This window comes from Catharus ustulatus, chromosome 13, assembly GCF_009819885.2.
Source record: "Catharus ustulatus isolate bCatUst1 chromosome 13, bCatUst1.pri.v2, whole genome shotgun sequence".
Lineage (NCBI taxonomy): Eukaryota > Metazoa > Chordata > Aves > Passeriformes > Turdidae > Catharus > Catharus ustulatus.
Genome location: NC_046233.1, coordinates 8,029,266 through 8,047,160, shown reverse-complemented (window position 1 = coordinate 8,047,160; position 17,895 = coordinate 8,029,266). Strand labels below are relative to the sequence as shown.

Here is a 17,895-nt window from a genome sequence, read left to right as displayed (position 1 = left end):
GGTGGTTGCTTTCCTTTTCGAAGGCGACGAGGCTAAAGGTAAACTAGCTAGTGTATTTGGTATTTTATTTTTATATCCTGACTTATTCTCCAGTAATCATACGGGATGGTGCCTTTCAGCGGGATCGTAAATCCATGGCCACCCCCCTTTCCCAATGGTAGGGCGCAGGCGGTGCGCGGCCCCGCTGCGGCCGTGGCGCTGTCGCCGTGTGGGGGCCGCGGCCTGAGGCGGGAGGTGCTGTCCCGGGGTCTGGGCTGCAGGTCCCGTTCTCGGCCCGAGGGGCTTCCCTGGGGCTGCTGGAGATCCGCAGAGTTCATCCCGGGCTGCCTCAGGCCTTGGCATCCGCCCAGGGCAGCAGGGTGCAGCGGGCGGAGGATGCTCAGGCTGGTGCCGGTGTGTCACTCACGATGGTGCTGGAGGTGCGTGCAGAGGGATGCTCTGGCTTCTCCTGTCGCCGGTAAAGGTGTGCCGCAAAGAGCACGAAGTGCTGAAGGAAGGAGCACCGAACATGTGTGCTCCGTGTTAAACAAGGTGAAGCGACTGGCCAGAAGTGTTTTCAGAGTGTGGTAAAACACATCCCTAGAAAATGCACCCCAGCGTCAGCAGAGGCCACGCATAAATCGCTGTTTCCAGAGTTAGGTGTGACACATGATAGTGAGGAGGCCTTAACTAATGTTATCTTGATGAGCACTTTTAAGTCTTCCATCCTTTGACATTATGAGCATGTGACGAGTTATTTGATTTTACTTAAGGTGGCAATACTGTAGTCACCTCTGAGTGAAAAAAAAAAAAATAGCCAAAACATTTTTAGTCTTCTGAAAAGCACTATAGGATCTTTATTTGCATCAGTGAGCAGTTGATCTCCTTAAAACAATTTAAACATAGTTTCCTATGAACATCTCCCGTATCTGTGAGAAGCAGTTTGCAAGTGTAGCTGTGTTCAGTGTAACGTGATAAAGGCCAGAAATCAGTAATGTAAACAGTAATAGACAATTTATGTAAGCACAGAGTGTGTGTGTGGTTGTAAGCATCTGGAACTCAAGAACTCAGTGCTGAATCTGAAACTGAAAAAATATTGGTTTTCATAAATTATTAGAATACGGTAGTATTTTCCTAAAGCATATTGTGAAGATTAGTAGTGTGAATGTATTCAAAGCATATTGTAGCAGTGTCTTGTGGCATGTTTTGTGTAGATAGCTGACATATAATTTGTGCAGCTTTTTAACCAGAATTTTTTTAATACTGGAAAGTGGATGTTAGTGTACATCTTCAGAAGATTTTAGTTTCACTTGGTTTTCCTTTTATAGAGTACGAAACTCTGGCAAAGAACTGAAGATGCCATCCTGTTTTGCTCAGGAGGTTCACCTTGCCAGAAGACATGAGGAGATGTGAGTAGCTGTGCTCTGCCTCGCAGCAGTTTGTTTTGTGATATTCTCCCTCCCTGCCCACGACCCTCGGTGCCAGTGAGCGTGAGCTCTGCACAGCTCAGTGGTGCTTCAGCGAGGGGCTGCAGTTCCAGGAGGTGGCACTCTTCCTTCAGGAACCATGGGAATTAGCATCCTTGCCTGCCGTTAAGGGTATTTAGGTTGATGAGGTTTTTGACTTCCGATGGTGGTACTGGTTTAAGATCTCCATTGTTAACCTGTCACCGTTAAATTCCTATTTGGGGAAGGTAATTGGATTCTCTCACTCAATGCCTTAATTATAGAATTGCTTCTTTGTTGCCCTCAAATTGTGAGGCAAATAGTGATGCAGGAAAACTTGCTTTTCTTGTAACAACTAGTACGTGCCAATGAGCTAATGTGGTACTGATCAAGTCACCCCAACCCACCCTGTCTTTCCTTCTGGGAGATTCAGTGTCTCCAAGCACCTCAGCATTTGAGGATTGCTGGTTGCAGCATTATAGCTTGGTACAAGCACAGCAGGTGATGCCTGCCTGTACCTTTTCCCTCCCCCAGCACACCCACCCTGCAGCCGGCTTAATTAGCCCCATAGTTTTGAGAAAACTCGTAAGGTAAAAAGGTTATTTTCTAGCTCCTGAGCAAAATGTTCTACCCACTTAGCAAAATGTTTTCCTTTGTAGACTGTCTCAGAGATCAGAGCTGCTACAGCAGATGGAGACTTATCTAAGAGACAAAAAGACTAAAAAGACATGGCAAACTCAAGCAGCTGATGCAGCTCGTAAAAGGAATGCAGCACTTTTAAATGTAAGTTTCTGCAACTACCAGGAACCGCATCAAAATGTCACGGTTATGTAGCTTAGATAATTAAAAAAAAAAAAAAAGAGAGAAGTGTTTGCTCTATAGTTGTCATTTGAATTCTCTTCTATATGGTTCCCTCTTCTGGAACTTGCCCAAAAAGTATTAAATGACAAGTCTTTATTATCTGATGGCATCACTACCTATTTCCCCTGCCCTTCTTACAAAAGCCTCGTGGTGGCAGCTGCTACTATGTATTTTTATTTTTTTTAAGCACATGTAGAGATGTAACACATGCTAGTACATGTCTGCCTGAGAGAACTTAGCGGTCTGTCAGGACTCACAGCCCCTCTACGCTCTGATTCAAGGCATGGGTTTGGAAATGGGCTGACCAGGCTGCACTGCTGTGGGCCAAGGGTAGGAACTGTCCTATGCTGTGGTTGTATGAAGTTGTGGAAGAGATTCTCTGTTTAATATTTTTCTCTAAAGAGGTGTAGAGTGACTTCAAGCATTTTACTTGCAAGTCTGTAAAAGCAGTGTTTGGTGTTTCTGGATCTTCATAGGAGTGACACCATTAATAATGTACCTGTTGTCATATTTAGGTAAGATTTGTTTCCCAGGCAATTAAAAAGATACAAGTTTGATAATAGGGACCAGAATACTGAAAGGCTCCTCTGGAACCCCTAGCTTAGGCAGCTGAGTTTGAAGAGATGCACTTGACCACTGACATGCTGCATTTGAAAAATGTGTGTCGGTTTTTCAGGAGGCAGCAGAAAACTGAACCTCCCATGCCTTTTCTTTAACTCCTACTTATCAAGGGTCCATAATGCATGTATTGTGTTTATTGAAAAAGGAAGTTTTACTCTAGAAAATCACAAGATTAATTTGTGTCACCAGAATTTCATTTTTCTTTTCATGCAGAGCCTGGTTCAGATTTAAAATGTTGCATTAGAGTTTGTATTCAAACAGGAGGTTTATTTAAAGAGGGGCGGACAAGGAGAACAGTTAGCCAGGAATGCCTTTTAACAATTCTGTGACAAAGATTTTTCAACTTGGGCTGGTGAACTGGTGCCTTCTGGACAGGGGGAATCAAGCCCCTCTTTATTTGGTATAGTGAGTGTAGGTGCTTCAGTGGGAAGCTGAGGACAAATAGATGGTTTGGTTGTTTTTTCTGTGGTTCCTACTCCACTGATTTTGTAATTTCAGCCATTATGACTCCCATTTTCCATAGCTATTTTAGGTTAGATTTTTACTTTGTAAATGTAGGGTTTTGTGAATTATTTGTGTTTGTGAGTTCATTCTCAGTTTACATATGCAGGCAAACACAATAAATGCAGAGTGTGTTTCTCCATCCTGAAAGCTTTATTGTATTGGAAATGGTAACAATAGCTCAGACATATACAGAGTGTAAATATTTCTGCAGTTAAACAGATATTTGCTATCTTCTGTCACATCCTCAAAATTGTTCCTTTCAAGTGTCAAAAATGTTGGTGTTTGTACAGAAAAAAAGCAAAAACATATGTATCAAAACAAATTCTGTTGCAGGATAAAATAGCATAAATCAATTTAAATCTATTAATTTTATCCTAGTTTTAACAAGCGTGCACTCCTGCAGATGCTTTTTGATAACAGAAGAAAACAGGAAAAAAAAATCTATGCAGCATAATATATGAGAAGCTTGAAAACAAGACTGATTAATGTGCCAGCTTCAGAATATTGTTCCTGATACCAGGCACTGTACATTTCACAGTTACCATGTGGAGAGTTGTTGATTTGGCCTACTCAAAAATACATGGACATGACGAAGTGTTATTTTTTTATTTGCATTTCTGGTTTTCTGCATGTAAGCAAAATCAGTTGTTTTCAGTAATAGATCATAGCAAAAGCCATTTTTCTTTCTCTGTGCTGGTTGGAATTTATGCACAGGAAGGATTTCAAAATTAATTTAAATTCTAATCAGTAGGAAGCAAGGAACTAACCTTTTTTTTTTTTTTAATTGAAATTTTGACATTATAAGCATTTGTTCAGCATTTTAGCATAATTACCAGAGTATTTTCCTCAATGTCTTTAGAGGGAGACTGCAGATTAGGGAAATCTGTATCATTTGGTGCTTATATAATGTTGTCGTAATAAAAGCAGAAATTAGACTAGTATTTGTAATCTAATTTATGACATTTGTTTCTCAGTGATATTTCTTGTGTTTAGAAATATGTATTACTGTGCAACAGCTTGTAACATGAAATAGAAAAGAAAGAGTATGCTATATAGTAATTAGTACTGGAAAGGTAATTTAGAACAAATTTGCTTTCCTTCCCGGGCAGGCAATTCCAGAATTATTTAAGTGTGATTGTGCCAGACTGATATCAATATAAGTGACAGCTGAATTTGGTCCCCTAAAAGCAATGCATGTGTCATGCATTCCATTTTACCTCTGGGGAAGGGTCTTGAATTGTTTTTGTTCCAGCTCTTGTGGTTTTAGGGGAAGCACTGTAAGATGCTCTCTTTTTTTCAGTACTGTGACATATTAGATTAGCTGGTTTTTTTCCAAAGAAGTTTATACTGCTGATGTATTTATTTTTATATTGATGACAGGGATTTATTTTTCCTACAAAGCTTACCAGTTGTGTAGACACACAAGAAGTGCCATCTAATCTTTCAGTAGTTCCAGTTATTTTCTAAAGCATGCTACACCTTCCAGCAAAAATTTCTTTCACTGTCTGTCATTAAATCAGTATTCTGAATGACAATAGACTGCACAACACAAACTGGAGTGAGCAATGAAAAGACATGTCCAATATCCAGGCTATGCCAAAGTGACCTTCTCTTCTAACATATATGCACAACTGCTGTCTCTTTTCTTGCCTCAAAGAATTCATTTCCCATCACCATGAACATTCCAGTTACTTGGCTGAGTCTACAAAGAAATAATGGTTGATATTATTCCTCCTTCCTGTTAAAATTCCTACAGTAATTAGGAAGAAGGAATCAGAAAGAAGGAAAATGCAATGGAAGAATATGAGGTGCACTTTACTGAATGATCCTTTATTCAGTATGATTTGTTATGGTGGTGACTTTTCCAGGCTTGGCCTGAGCCATTCTGATATGAGCTGTGTTTGGTGCTGTTTGTGGGTATCTGTTCTAAGTATGTGCAACAGAGAAATTCCTTTCTTAAGTCACTTGAATTGTGTTGCCCTCTGTTATTTTGACATTGTTGATTTCAAATGACTTATGTCCTTTTTCCTGTTCCCTCTATATCCCATTTATCCCATTAGTTTTATCCCATTATCCCATTTACGTTCTTACCTGAGAAGGGGCAGCCATTTGCTGCTTCTGAGAATTTGGATAAATTAGTTTACTCTTTCTTGCACATTTTTTAGCTTCCTGCAGTGGTATGGATTTTGCTATAGAAACGGGAGGAAACATTTTCCTTGGGTTAGGTTTATAATTATGTACAAGAGAATATTCTAAAAGGAATTAATGAAATAAAATAAAATTAATACTAAATTGAACAATCTGACTGTATATGTGTCGCTAAGTTAAACTTCAGCAAGGCTGGTTTTTTGCTTTTATTAATCATACTGTGCTGAACTAAACTTGAGTTGAGCGCTGTTTACTTATTGATGTATGCAGACTGGCTATTATTCAATACGAGTAATCATGTTTGGTCTCTCTTGTGGATATGCTCCTCCAGAATCTCACTCTTCTTTTCAGCAGCAGTGGTGGTGAATATTTGGGAAGTCCCTTTGGGGAATTTCCTCTCTCATTTAGTTTTTCTGTTGTACTCTTCACACCCGCTCTCTGCTCCCAACTCTGCCATCTGCTATACTTTCTTTCCCCCTCCACTCTGTTCAGCTTTGGCTTCTTCACACCCCACTCCCACGTCCCTTTCTGTCTCTCTTCATCTGCCCACCACTCAATCTCTTCAATGTTTGGGTATGGAACTAAGCCCACAAGAACAGGTCAGAACTTTAAAGGGGGAGGGTGGTTAGTTTGGGGGCATGCTTTGATTTGTTTGTTGCTGTTGTTTTTTTTGGTTGTTTCTTTTTTAAATTATTTATTTGGGCTTCTATAAATCCAGCACACATCCACTGGACAAGCAGAAACCCAAATAATGGTTTTTTTTGTAAGAAAACTATGTGAGGTGCATTGTCATCCAAGCTTGTCTGGTGAACAGCTTGCTGCAGCTCTACATTTATGTGCACATGTTATGCATGCATATTAGCAAGTCATCTTTGTCTTGAGAAGTAAAGATCTTGCACATAATTTGCCTAGTTACTTTACAGTTACAGTAGCTAGAATACATACTTCAGTCTTATGCAGCACAGAAAAAGATGTTCTATTCCCCTCTGTTTCCTGAAGTTTCATACAACAGAATTTAACTAATTTACCTTGGTGTCCAGAAAGAATAGCAGTGTTTACAGCACAAGTCTTACTTGGTTGTGAAATGTACTCTTGTATGAAAAAGGTGCAGCAAACATATTTAGCAGCTGTGGGGTATTAGTCTAAGTAGTAAAAGTTGTATTTCAGAATGACTAAACAAATATTTGAGCTTCAGTGTTAATTTTTGAATGCTGTTTAGCTGTAATGGGTTTATTTAGTTAATTTAAATGTCTTTATATGTGTCTTTTCCTTTTCAAATTCCCAGTGTTTGTTTTTAAAATGTACTTTGCTTGTGTTCTAGGATATAGAGGCAGCAGAAAAAAGGCTGCAAGAAAGAATGCATTTACTTCCACATCCCGATACTGTTAAGTTAGAAGTAAGTCCTAGAACTCTGTCTTTTCATTTATTTTCATTTGCTGTTTACCAAATATTTTGCCTTTTTTTTTTTTCCCTGAAGCATGTTCTTAAAGTGAAAATAATTGATTTTAAAATCCATTGACTGGTATAGCCAAAGGCCTGTGTACTGTGTAGCAAGCTGAACCTAAATTCTGGGACAAGGTCCCTAGATTCTAGAGCATTCTGGTGGAAATATTTAGCAGCTTTCAGATCTATACAAACTTCTATTTAAAAACAAAGTCAAATATAAAAAATTAATCCTGTGAATATCAGAAGATTACTGTGTTTACTATGTCAGAGCTATTTAGTTTGTTTTATATGGTCATCTTGTTCTCAGTTTACCACAGATTATCATCTTTACATTTCAGGGTCAGCAGTTTATCAGCATGAACAGAGAAAATTTCACATCAATTATTTTAGAGTTGTATGAAAGCTTATGAAAAATACTGCAGCAGGAACACTCAGTTCTTTTTTTTTTTCCTCAACCTGCAGTCCCTAAAGCATTAGTTCAAGATAAAAATTTTGAGCAGATTCCCATCTGTTTCTTGTCCCAGTGGTTTGTGTGCTGTGCTGTGTGGTGGCTTGGTTCCCAAAGCACAGGAGCAGGGTGTCCCATGCTGGGTTGGGTGCTGGGGCTGTGTCAGAACAGGGCCAAGGGCCAGGTTTCAGCGCTGTCAGCTGTGAAGAGAGGTGCACTGTACCTCAGCTTCACACCTGCTGGGCAAGTGTTGGCATGCTTAGGCTATTACTTAAAGGAGAGGCATCACTTCTTGTTCTGGTTACTGTTCAAAGTTTTCATCTGTCATTGCATTTTGTAAATAGCCTCCTGTGACTGTGACAGGGTGCACACTGGGTATGGCCCTTCAGTGGCTTCTTTATTATTTTTAGACATTTTTAGGCAAAAGGGTGCATTCTTTCCTGAATACTTGTGCATTTTGAATGATGCTAAGGAAGATGCCAACCTACTAGTATTAAACATAAAACCTATTTTCACTGTATTCAGAAGTAGTTTTAGACTCTTCAATGACTTTAGAGACACCTCTGGAGTTGTTTGGGTCAGTTAGTGCCATGGTAGGTGTGAAGCTGCTTGTTGAGCAAAGTCTGCACAAATTGGAAGCTGCAGAGCAATTGCTCATGGCTGCAGAATGTCTGCACTCTGGTGCAGTGGTGAAATTTTGGAGAGAACAGAGTTACTATTTGAAGGAGAAGATCCTATTTCAGCTTTTTTTATGCTTCCAGAGAAGAGTGCTATAAATAGTGGTAAAGAAAACTTTCTCTCATGGTACAAAATTCTTGTGCGTGCTTTGTTCCAAAACACTTCTGAGCATATTTCACTCAGCCATATATGTGTCTGTATTAATATACTCTGAAAGTTATGGCTATAATGGATCCCCAGCTTGCTGAGTCGGAGTAGTTTTGTGTGACAGCACATATGCTTGTCAAAAAAGATTCTTTGAGTAAATCTGTTGAAGAAAATATTTTTGTAAACCTGCAAGAGCCATAGTTATATCTGAGTTACATGTAAGGATCAAAATGATTAGCCAGGAATCTAATGCTTTGCAGGGAGATCTTCAGTTTTATGCTGCACTTCTCCTTCATTCTATACTTAAGTAAAGAAAAAAGGCTCCCTACATATGTATCATAACTGTTTTCACTGCAAAATCCCATTTTTCTGAATGGACATCAATGGCAATAAATACATACATGGATGGATGATGGTGTTATCTTAGCACAGTTCTTAGATCACATTGTTTTGTGAGGAAAATCCTACAAACAGCAGTTACCACTAGGATACCAACACAAAAATGATGAATAATTAATAACACAGGTAAATAATGTTAAATTTATTACTTGGAGGCACAGTGATGAGGAAGAGGAAGGGTTAGATGATCCACAGCGATTCTTCTAGACCACACACTAAATATACATCACCTTTTTATTATTGTTTTAATTTGTGATCCAAATACTGGAGAGATTACTTCATCAGTGAGTTATCAAGTCTAAACTTTTACTCAAATATTTTGAACTATAGTTCTGTATAATACTGTAAACTTTTCTAGGATAATCTATTTACATTGGTAAATGTGCAGCTTTAATTTCTAACATTTTTTTTCCACTGCAAAATGAAATTCCAGTAACAGACTGCTTAAATACAAAGGCTGCTTTTGGAAAAGTAAGTTTATTAAAGGTACTGTAAGGTCTAAACTGATGTGTTGCTTACCACAAGAGGGCACATTCAGTCACTTCACAGTTTGTCCTGCAGAATGAAATACTTCCAAGCTGATATTTTGTATCATACAAGAGATAAAAAATTTCATATGTTAAGTACGTTGTTCTTTTCTGAATTGCTTTACTCCTAAAGTAAGATTTAATAGTGCATTGCTTTTCTGTATTGTTTTAAACTGGCTGACACAGATTTTGAAATTAAGTTTATTTTTTCTTATATCTTTCTCAGACTCTCTATTGGGCATCAATAAAGGAATCTCTTCCCAAATGGGAAGAGTTTCTTTTAGGAAGAGCAGAAGTTCCTATTGGCTTTAAGAAAATGAAAGCTACAAAGCAGAGCATAAACTACCCTGAAGAAGATTCACAAAAATAAACATTTTAGTTTCATTTTGTTTTATAATTTATCACTTAAGCAGAGAAGATCATCCAGATGGGGCAACAGAATATCACACCATTAAACTGAAATGTAAATAATTTAAATGGAAATTAATTACCTAGCATAATTTCATTCCATTGTTGCATTGTGTACAATTCCTTATTTTTATTCTGTACTAGAAAGCAATCCTCAAACAGCTTTTAGGACCAAGAATGAGAAATATTGGTGTATAGATTTCCACCAAGGCAATTGGTTTTCAGTGTGAGAAGAGTTTTATGGTATTTTTAATCCTCTGCTTCTACATATAAGTGCGATAAGTAAAGACAGATTCTTGCATTATCTTTCTTCACTTCAGTCATCTGTGCTGCATGCCTGCTCGTGGATGAGGGAGAAAGGAAGGATTTACTGTTAGCAGAAAAGGCAGACTGTGCATCAGAGTAGCCTTGGTTTAGCACCAGGAATCTGTGCAAGAACCTTCACGAGAGCAGTTGTAGAAGGAACAAACTTGAATTTCTGCATCTTTTTCTCTGATTTTTTTTGTCATTGCCACTGTCATCACTTGTACACCTCACTCCAGGCAGCTTTCCCCAACCTGCTTCTGCCTACATTGTATTTCTTGTCTAAGGGCTGGGCAAACAAATCTCTAGGGCTTTTTGCTGCTTCTAGGCTGCTCTTAATGGTATTTTCTTTCTGCTGATATAATCTACAAGTGAGAACTTTTTCTGAGCCATGAAAAGTTTGAAAGAAGCAAAGTGGATAACTGGCAGTGACTATGCAAGACCAAAGCATGTACAGAAGTTAAGGATATAATATTTTCATTTTCAGCCATTGCACAGCTTCCCAGCTTCCTCCTACAGAGGTGCAGTATCAGTGAGTTTTAATTGTACTGAGCACTGGTAAGAACTTCTAAAAGTGTCTTTTCAGTGGAAGATCCTTCCTGGTGTGTGACATGGCCTGTAGAAAATTAATCTTTCCTAAGCAAAAGAAGCCTAGAAAATATTAATTTCTTTCACTGTTAAGTACCTGGACTTGATTCAATATACTTTTAAAATTTAATCTCCTGTGACAATATAATTCCACCCCCAACCTGGAAGTAGTAGGAAAAAAAATAAAAAGTGTCTTTGCCAGTGTCTGAGGATATGAAAATGTAATGATTGCAATTATTGGTAGGCTACTAGTTATCTGAGCTATGCATCTTCATACTACATAGGAGAAACTCCACTATTCAAAAAATGTATTCCTGTGCAGTATGAAGAATCACTGACACAATAAAATCAAAACTTTAGGTGCAATATAAAATTGTTGTATATTTTCCACAGGAATATGAAGACTTCATTTGAAACTTTTTCTATTGAAGTGTCCATTAAACTGATAACTTTTTACAGAAACTGCCATCTTAGAATTATCCTGTTGAGTGGGTGTTGGTGTTTGTAACAATAACGTTGTTTTCATAATATGTGATGGCAGATTAGCACGCTTCTCTGCAGTGTTGTTAACAGTTGTAATTAAGGAATAAACAGTAAAGGGTGTCAGTCCGATGACAATTTCATCTATAGTGTCACAATACAAAATGTCACAAAATATTAGAACTGTTATATAACTACAAAAATATCAAATTAGGCTTTCATCTTACAAGCTGAGAGCTTAAAAAAAACTTGGCATAGAGACCATTGCAATTTTATACCTACTCAGTGTTCTGTCACAAAGACAACTTGGTAATATTTTCTTCTGTAAGCTCACAATGTGATTCTCAATCTGATTTAGTGGGAATGTGTATAGATCTTACATTTGTAGAGCTCACATTTAAAAAGCAAATAATTGGAATGGATTGAACACACAAGAAGGGAAAACCTATTATACATGATGCTCAGAATGAAGGGATGGATGAGCAGTTAGTTACTAACAAAGAATGGGATGCATCCTGTTCTTTGCATCCAAGGGGAAATCACTTCAACAAAAATCTGGGCCCCTAAGTACTTTATACATGCAAATAATCTGGGTCTTTATCTCTCTGACTCCACCTAACCACTGGCACACAATGCAGATCTCACCATCTCCTTTCCCTTGTGATTTCCCTGGAAGGAGATCTAGGTGTGTGGACATTGAGTGCATGGGTGACAATTTGGCAAAGTGCCTGAAAGGCACCTGCAAGCAGGGTTAGACTAGTTTCTGCAGTTAAGAAATGCCTGAGTGTAAAATGAAATTATCTTCAAAGAAGCAATTTAATTTTATTTCCTGCAGCATAATTTTAAAAGCAATAGGACAAGCATTGCAAGGTAAACTATGTAGGAATATGTCCAGAAAAAGAAAAACAATGAAGAGAAGCATTTAAAGCAGGCATGTGTGTAGGTAACTGTTCTCACAGATGAGGGCCTTCATGCTGGCCTGTGGTTTGAAGCACATCAATGCAATTGTCTATGACTGTGAAATAACACAAATAGGGGCAGGGGCAACACAGCAGGGCCACTCAGGTACAGGAGCAAGTGTCTGCTGAGTTGAGGCATGCAGTGGCAGGGACCACAGTTATATGGGATCTGCTGTTCTACTTAGATTTGTTGAGTTTAATTTACCATGGCTTGTCTAGCTTGATAGTATTTTCTTTCTTTTGAGAAAGAAAATGTTAAATTTTAGTGTGCTTTTAAAAAATTTAAGAATCCCCCAATGATTTATACTGATATGATTTAATATGGCTGTCCTATGAGATCTTGAATGGATATTCTTTACCAAGTTGAAAGTCACCTCAAACATGTTGATTCTATTTGGTTATATCCCATCTTTTCCCAAGCTTTTTTTAATATATATATCAAAAAATATAAAATATAGAAATTACATCATCTAAATAATCTGTAATTTCCTACTCATCATGAGTAATTTTTTTCTCAAAAAAAACCTCACCACACCCCCAAAAGACCAAACAAAAGAGAAAACAGAAAACTAAAACAAACACAACATTTAAAAAAAAAATAACAACAACAACAAAAAACCCTGCAAACTTGTTACTCTATAGTCCTGACTTGCTGCTTGCCCTTTTGTGTTACAATCTATGTATACATAAGGTGCAGTGGTCCTAGGGGCCTGTTGCTTCTTTTGCTTTTTCTGATAGGTGGGGGACAACAATTGAGTAAAGAATGCTGAGAAAACTCTAAGGTTTCTCCTTTTGTAAGTTAATCTTGGAGTATCTTGCAAGAAGAAGTAATTAATCATATTTTTCTAGGTTAATGCGCAGATGAGTAACCCCAATACTAACCCAGGAACACAGCCTGTTCACCCATCTTGTCACCTCTACCATCACATTCCCAAGCTTTTACTTTCTCAGTTATTCTGGCTGTGGGGGCAGGAGCAGAAGGCAAGGCATGTTACTTTTCCCTAGCATAAGAAAACTCTTACTCTGCAGAATCTTTCAATTTCACGAGCCTATTAATTTAATTTGAGAGTACATTTGAAATAGTAAGTTGGTTTAGATGCATATCTGACACTATGGTGTCCTCTTGATTGTATTTATTCAGGGTCAGGTTTTCACAGAAGTTGGGAGCTAATTTTTAGGCTGAGCTTATAGTTCTTCATTTCTGTCTTTTTCATTCACATAGAGCAGGTTGGGGATGTAGATGCTCAGTTTGAGCTTGTTGGTACTGAAAAATAAGAAAACCAAATTTAAATGTACTTTTAGAGGTTATATCTGAAAGAAAACATTATTTACTCCATAATGGTAATTTTCATAATATTTTAATAGTTGTGTTCAGATACAACTTGACCTTAAATATCACCCCAAATGCAAGCTGTTTTAACATATTTGTAATGCTAAGGTCTTCATTACTGTGATATTCTGTTTGCTCAAGGATTATAATCCATGGATATACTGTGTTACAGCTGAAATAAAGCTTTGATCCTGTAGTCACTGCCTCTTGGATCTCAGTGTTGCATTGCATGTACGAGTTGGATATAAGTTGGTGGCTGCTGCAGCCAGGTGTGAACAGCGAGCAGGCCAGTGATAAATACTTTGCTTAGGTATGGGTGTTTATTTTCCTCTGACTCTGATATGAAATATGAATCTGCTGAGTGAAGATTAAAATCTCGGAAGTTTACTGATGAAAAATCCAAATATTATGAATCCCAGATCGATTATTTGCACTCTTCCTATTGTTTCATAATGTGCGATTACTAGGAAGATGTAGATATAGATACTTAAACCCTTGCTAAGGAAACAGGTGGGGGAAAATGGTTCTTTAGTACATCCTCCTGCTGTGTGAAACTCTTTGTCTTTGCTATAAATAGGGTGATTTAATTTGGGAATTTGCTACTCCTTTTAAACACAGTTAAAACAGCTCTTGAAAATGCGCTAAGCTGTACCCGCTGTGTATGTAGCCTTCCAGTTGTAGCTTTTACATTTTACTTACTTTGAATATGTCTGTTTTTAACGCATACAGATAGAAAGTATGTTCACTTCTTCCCATAAGTTTTATCGCTGTGATGATGATCTTAAAAATAAATGTGTGGTGTTCTTTCCCCTCACTCTCAGTCGTATCACCTACCAGAGAGCCCTATTAAGCAACAAAATAGTGTGAGACAGTATTTACATCACACTTTTGAAACAGATTCAAGCAGAGCCAGCTGCTGTAAGATTATTTTACAAATCTATTGTAAATTAATAAAAGGAAAAAATTGCCTTCCTTTAGGTAAATTACAGCCTCCTTTACTAGTTGCCGTAGCTTGAAGCCGCAGTAAATAAGTACCTGCCTCTCTGCGGTGAATGGGAAATGAGAAACGTCATTTTGATAACCAGACTTGCCTTTCTTTACCCATTTAGTTCGCATGTGTTCCAATAGCTTCATTCACGGAGCTCTGACTGTTGCTCAATAAAAGCTTCCGGAGGATAATGTGCTCAAAGTGAAGCGCATGCCGGCAGCTTTGTTCAGCCCTGCGAACCTGCGCGCTGCGCTCCGCGGCCGCGCTCGCCCCGCGCTCCACCGGTGCGCGCTGTGCCCGAGGGGAGCGCTGCTTCCAGCCGGGAAAACGCCAAGCCGCTGTGGGGAAGGGAGGAAGGAGGGGACGAAAATACCCCAGCAAAGCCAAGCCCGTTTGTCGGTGTTTGGCCGGTGTAGGATGAGCTCGCAGTGGCGCGGGGGAGGACAGCGGGTGCCGGTCGGTGATCGGGGACTGCGCGTCACCGGGAGCGGGGAGCGCATTGTGCGTGTCCTCCCTCACTCTACGGCGCCGAGATTCCCAGAAAAGCTCTGGGCAGCGGGGTTGATTGCTTGGAAACGCTCATAATAATAATGTTAACGGTATAAAACGTAAGTCCCTAGGAAAAAGGTTTGTCTATGTGTCCCAAAGTGTCGCAGTTCCCAGACAACTGTAAGCTGTGTGTGAACTACTGCAGCCGCTTTGCTCTGTTTCTCGGACGTTTCTTTGTGTTAAGTTTCCGGATACACTTGGCTTTTCCCTCTATAATTAGCTTTCTTTTGCTGGATTCATTGATAGATACGATAATCCAGTGTTGGTAATATCTCAATTCATTAACATAATGAATCAGAAGGAAGAGGCTGATAATAAATCAGAAAGCTTCTATTTATGAGAAGTATCTTTGGCAGCAGTGAGGAAGACAGTAGAAGGAGTATCAGACAGTCGCCGGGACCTCGGAGCGCGGCTGCAGGAGGTCTCAGGTGCTCTCTGCGCCTTGAGCTCCTGAGCCCTTCACAGGACAGCCGTGCCCATTGCAGCGGCACTGAGGTGGGGAAATACCTGGCTCCCGTGGCCTCGCACTCCCAAGTGGTTCAAAGCTCTGACTCGCGGAAAGACCCCCTCGTTTCACATGCCCGTGGTGTTTGGGGTCCCGGCCGCCGCTGGCAGAGCAGCCCCGCGGGCTGGGTCGGGGGCTAGCGCTGCCCCCCGCCACTGCTCGGCCCGGTTTGTGCGCATTGCCCGCCAGGGGCTGGGGATGCTCCGAGAGGCTCAGCGAGGAGCCGGGAGAAACGAAGCGGGTCCAGCGAAGTCCCTACTCCTTGTCCCATCGGCTGGGAGTACTTCTGCCCCGGGATCAGATCTCTTTTAAAGTTTGTCATCAGCCTGCTTCTTCTGCCAACGCAGAAGACGGCAAAGGTGTAAATATTTGTACAAGTCAAGTTTTGTATTGTTTCGGGCTTACACGACCAACATTCTGGGAGCAGACCTTTTCTGTGATCTGTCCCCACTGGGAACAACAAGGTTCTTCGGGGACTAAACACGCTCTTACCGGAGTCACTTTAAAGTAGAGTTTAGGATCACTGGTGACTTGAAGCACCCGCATTGAACGGCTGTTTGTGCTCCCTGGGGAGCACACCCGAAGCTCCCTGGGGTTTGAGCCACATGGTCCAGCTGCAGCTTCAACATCTTACGAAGAGGGGCAGCCCGTAAAACAGAGAGCACAGAAGTCTAGATGTATCCTTTCCTTTTCTTTTTTCTTTTTTTTTTTTTTTTAATTTTTAATTGATGAAAGGTGTTGCCCGTGATTCAATCAATTAAGCAATTGCAGTAAATCAATGAGATAAATACAAATAACACGAGGCTACGGCTTCACGCTAGGCAGGGTTAGCAATAAGAGTAGACTAGGACTGGGGTTAAAAGCTGGGACAGCCTCACCTAGAGAATGAGGATGTGTGGTAGAAACGAGCTGGTAAGAACATTTCCCCCTCCCACTGATGTGTGTTCGCTAAGGCCCCGTGGTGCCGGTGTTGGTCAGCACAGCACCGTACCTGTGACCGGGCCGGTGGGGAGGATGGCAGCAAGGGGGAGGTGAGAGGGCGGCTGGTTGGGGCAAAGCTGGCCGTGCTGTGAGGTCTGTGTGCAGGAATCTACAGGACAGGAAGGCCATGGAGTGACCGTATCATGAGGCAGTAACCCCCCAGGACCGCAGTCCGAGGGGTGGGTACCCTTCCCTGCTGGTGGCCCCCTCTACCTGCACAGCCCTTGTCCCTTGCCATCGCATCTGCAGGTGGCTCTCAGTGGGTCTAAAGCAGCCGGGCAGGCAGCCGGGAGCCCTCGCTGTGCCGGCTGAAGGGGATGTCTCTGCTGGGACTCACCGTGCCGTCTTTTCCCTCGGGTGCCGGGGCAGCTGCCTCCGGACCTTCCTCTGTGGATGGCAATGCAGCCCTGGCTCTCTGGGGTACGCAGGGTACAAATGTGAGGGGGTTAAGAGGGGACCTGAGGAGAAGACGCAGGAGGTGTTAGGGGAGTGGGCAAGAGCCACATTACGAGGGTTGGGGAAGGAGCGCAAGGGCCGGCAGCAAGATCCTAAAAAGAGCACAAGTCCCTGATCGGAACCCGGGGAGGGTGAGCCCATGAACCCCGTCCCTGGAGGGGACCCTCGTGGATGACACTCAGGGGTGCGCTGGCACAGTCAAGGCCCAGCAGGCTTACTTAAAAATCACGCACATACTTCCGTAAAACAGCTTAAACAAGTCCTGCGGGCACCTGGGCGTCCTGGGGGACGCGGCGGTTTGGGAAAGGCATGCGTCAATTTAGCCCTGGTGTTGACTTAAACGAAAGTGCTAAGCCATTCCTAAACCTAAGTCAATACGGACTTAAGCCAAAATTGTTATTAACGAGCTCTAATCTGATTTAAGAGCCTGCGAGCGAGCCGTGTCTACACGACGCGCGTTGCCTTGCGCTGCGCTCTGCGGTGCCCGGTCCGGGGGGGCAGCGGGAGGGGTCGGGCGAACGCAGCCCCGGGGACGAGGAAGGCGAGTTTCGGGGAGAGCCGGGCCGCCGTGGTTTGGGCTGACTGGTGATCTCCCTCCGCGGGATAACTTCTTAAAACTGTACCCAGCTCGGCTGCCCTGGGGTGGTTCGGGTCTGTGCGAGCGCCTCCGGGCCGGGGCTGCCGGGCCCCTGTGCCGTGCCCGCCCGGGGGTAGTGCCGGGGGTAGGGCCAGCAGCTCCGCTGGCTCGGGGAGGGACATGCCAGTGCATTTCTTCCCCCGTCCCAATGGGGCAGTTAAGCCCTCCACTCCACCCCTCACTGGGGGCCTTTCTTTTCTTCCCCACCAGCTTTGAGCAGCGCTGTTTCAGATTGGCCTTTTTATGTTTGATATAAAGAATAGTTGTTGGCCAATTCCATCTTTTCATCGCTGCTCTCCAGGCCCGGGTCCAAGCGGCTTGTCAGATGCTCATTAACTCCCCCTTTGGCTCTTTCCAGTGTGTCTCCTAAGCTCATTGTGCCAAGAACTAGCGCTTCTTTCTCTTTACATGGCTCCCTTTCTCTGCTCCATCAGGGAGACAAATTACTTTCCAAAAGGGATCGCCAGGGATGGTTTAATGAGAATTTCTCCAGCGCTGGCCGTGGAAA

The 17,895-nt window shown here is 41.6% G+C and overlaps 1 protein-coding gene across 1 annotated transcript; it reads left to right on the top strand.

Annotated features, from left to right (window-relative positions):
* Nucleotides 1–214: 214 nt before the first annotated feature.
* On the top strand, nucleotides 215–13,467 carry C13H3orf14 (chromosome 13 C3orf14 homolog). Its single transcript, XM_033071855.2, has 5 exons — nucleotides 215–419; nucleotides 1,308–1,388; nucleotides 2,084–2,207; nucleotides 6,880–6,954; nucleotides 9,430–13,467. Exons 1-5 carry the CDS (start codon nucleotides 376–378, stop codon nucleotides 9,571–9,573), a joined length of 468 nt encoding a protein of 155 aa, XP_032927746.1. The 5' UTR covers nucleotides 215–375; the 3' UTR covers nucleotides 9,574–13,467.
* Nucleotides 13,468–17,895: the final 4,428 nt, after the last annotated feature.

What these genes read in the sequence shown, in the direction of transcription:
- C13H3orf14 (XM_033071855.2), top strand. Translation starts at nt 376, where the DNA reads ATGCTCAGGCTGGTGCCGGTGTGTCACTCACGATGGTGCTGGAG. An exon ending in CACTCACGATGGTGCTGGAG is followed by an intron (nt 420 to 1,307) that starts GTGCGTGCAGAG and finishes TTCCTTTTATAG; the next exon opens with AGTACGAAACTCTGGCAAAG. An exon ending in GGAATGCAGCACTTTTAAAT is followed by an intron (nt 2,208 to 6,879) that starts GTAAGTTTCTGC and finishes CTTGTGTTCTAG; the next exon opens with GATATAGAGGCAGCAGAAAA.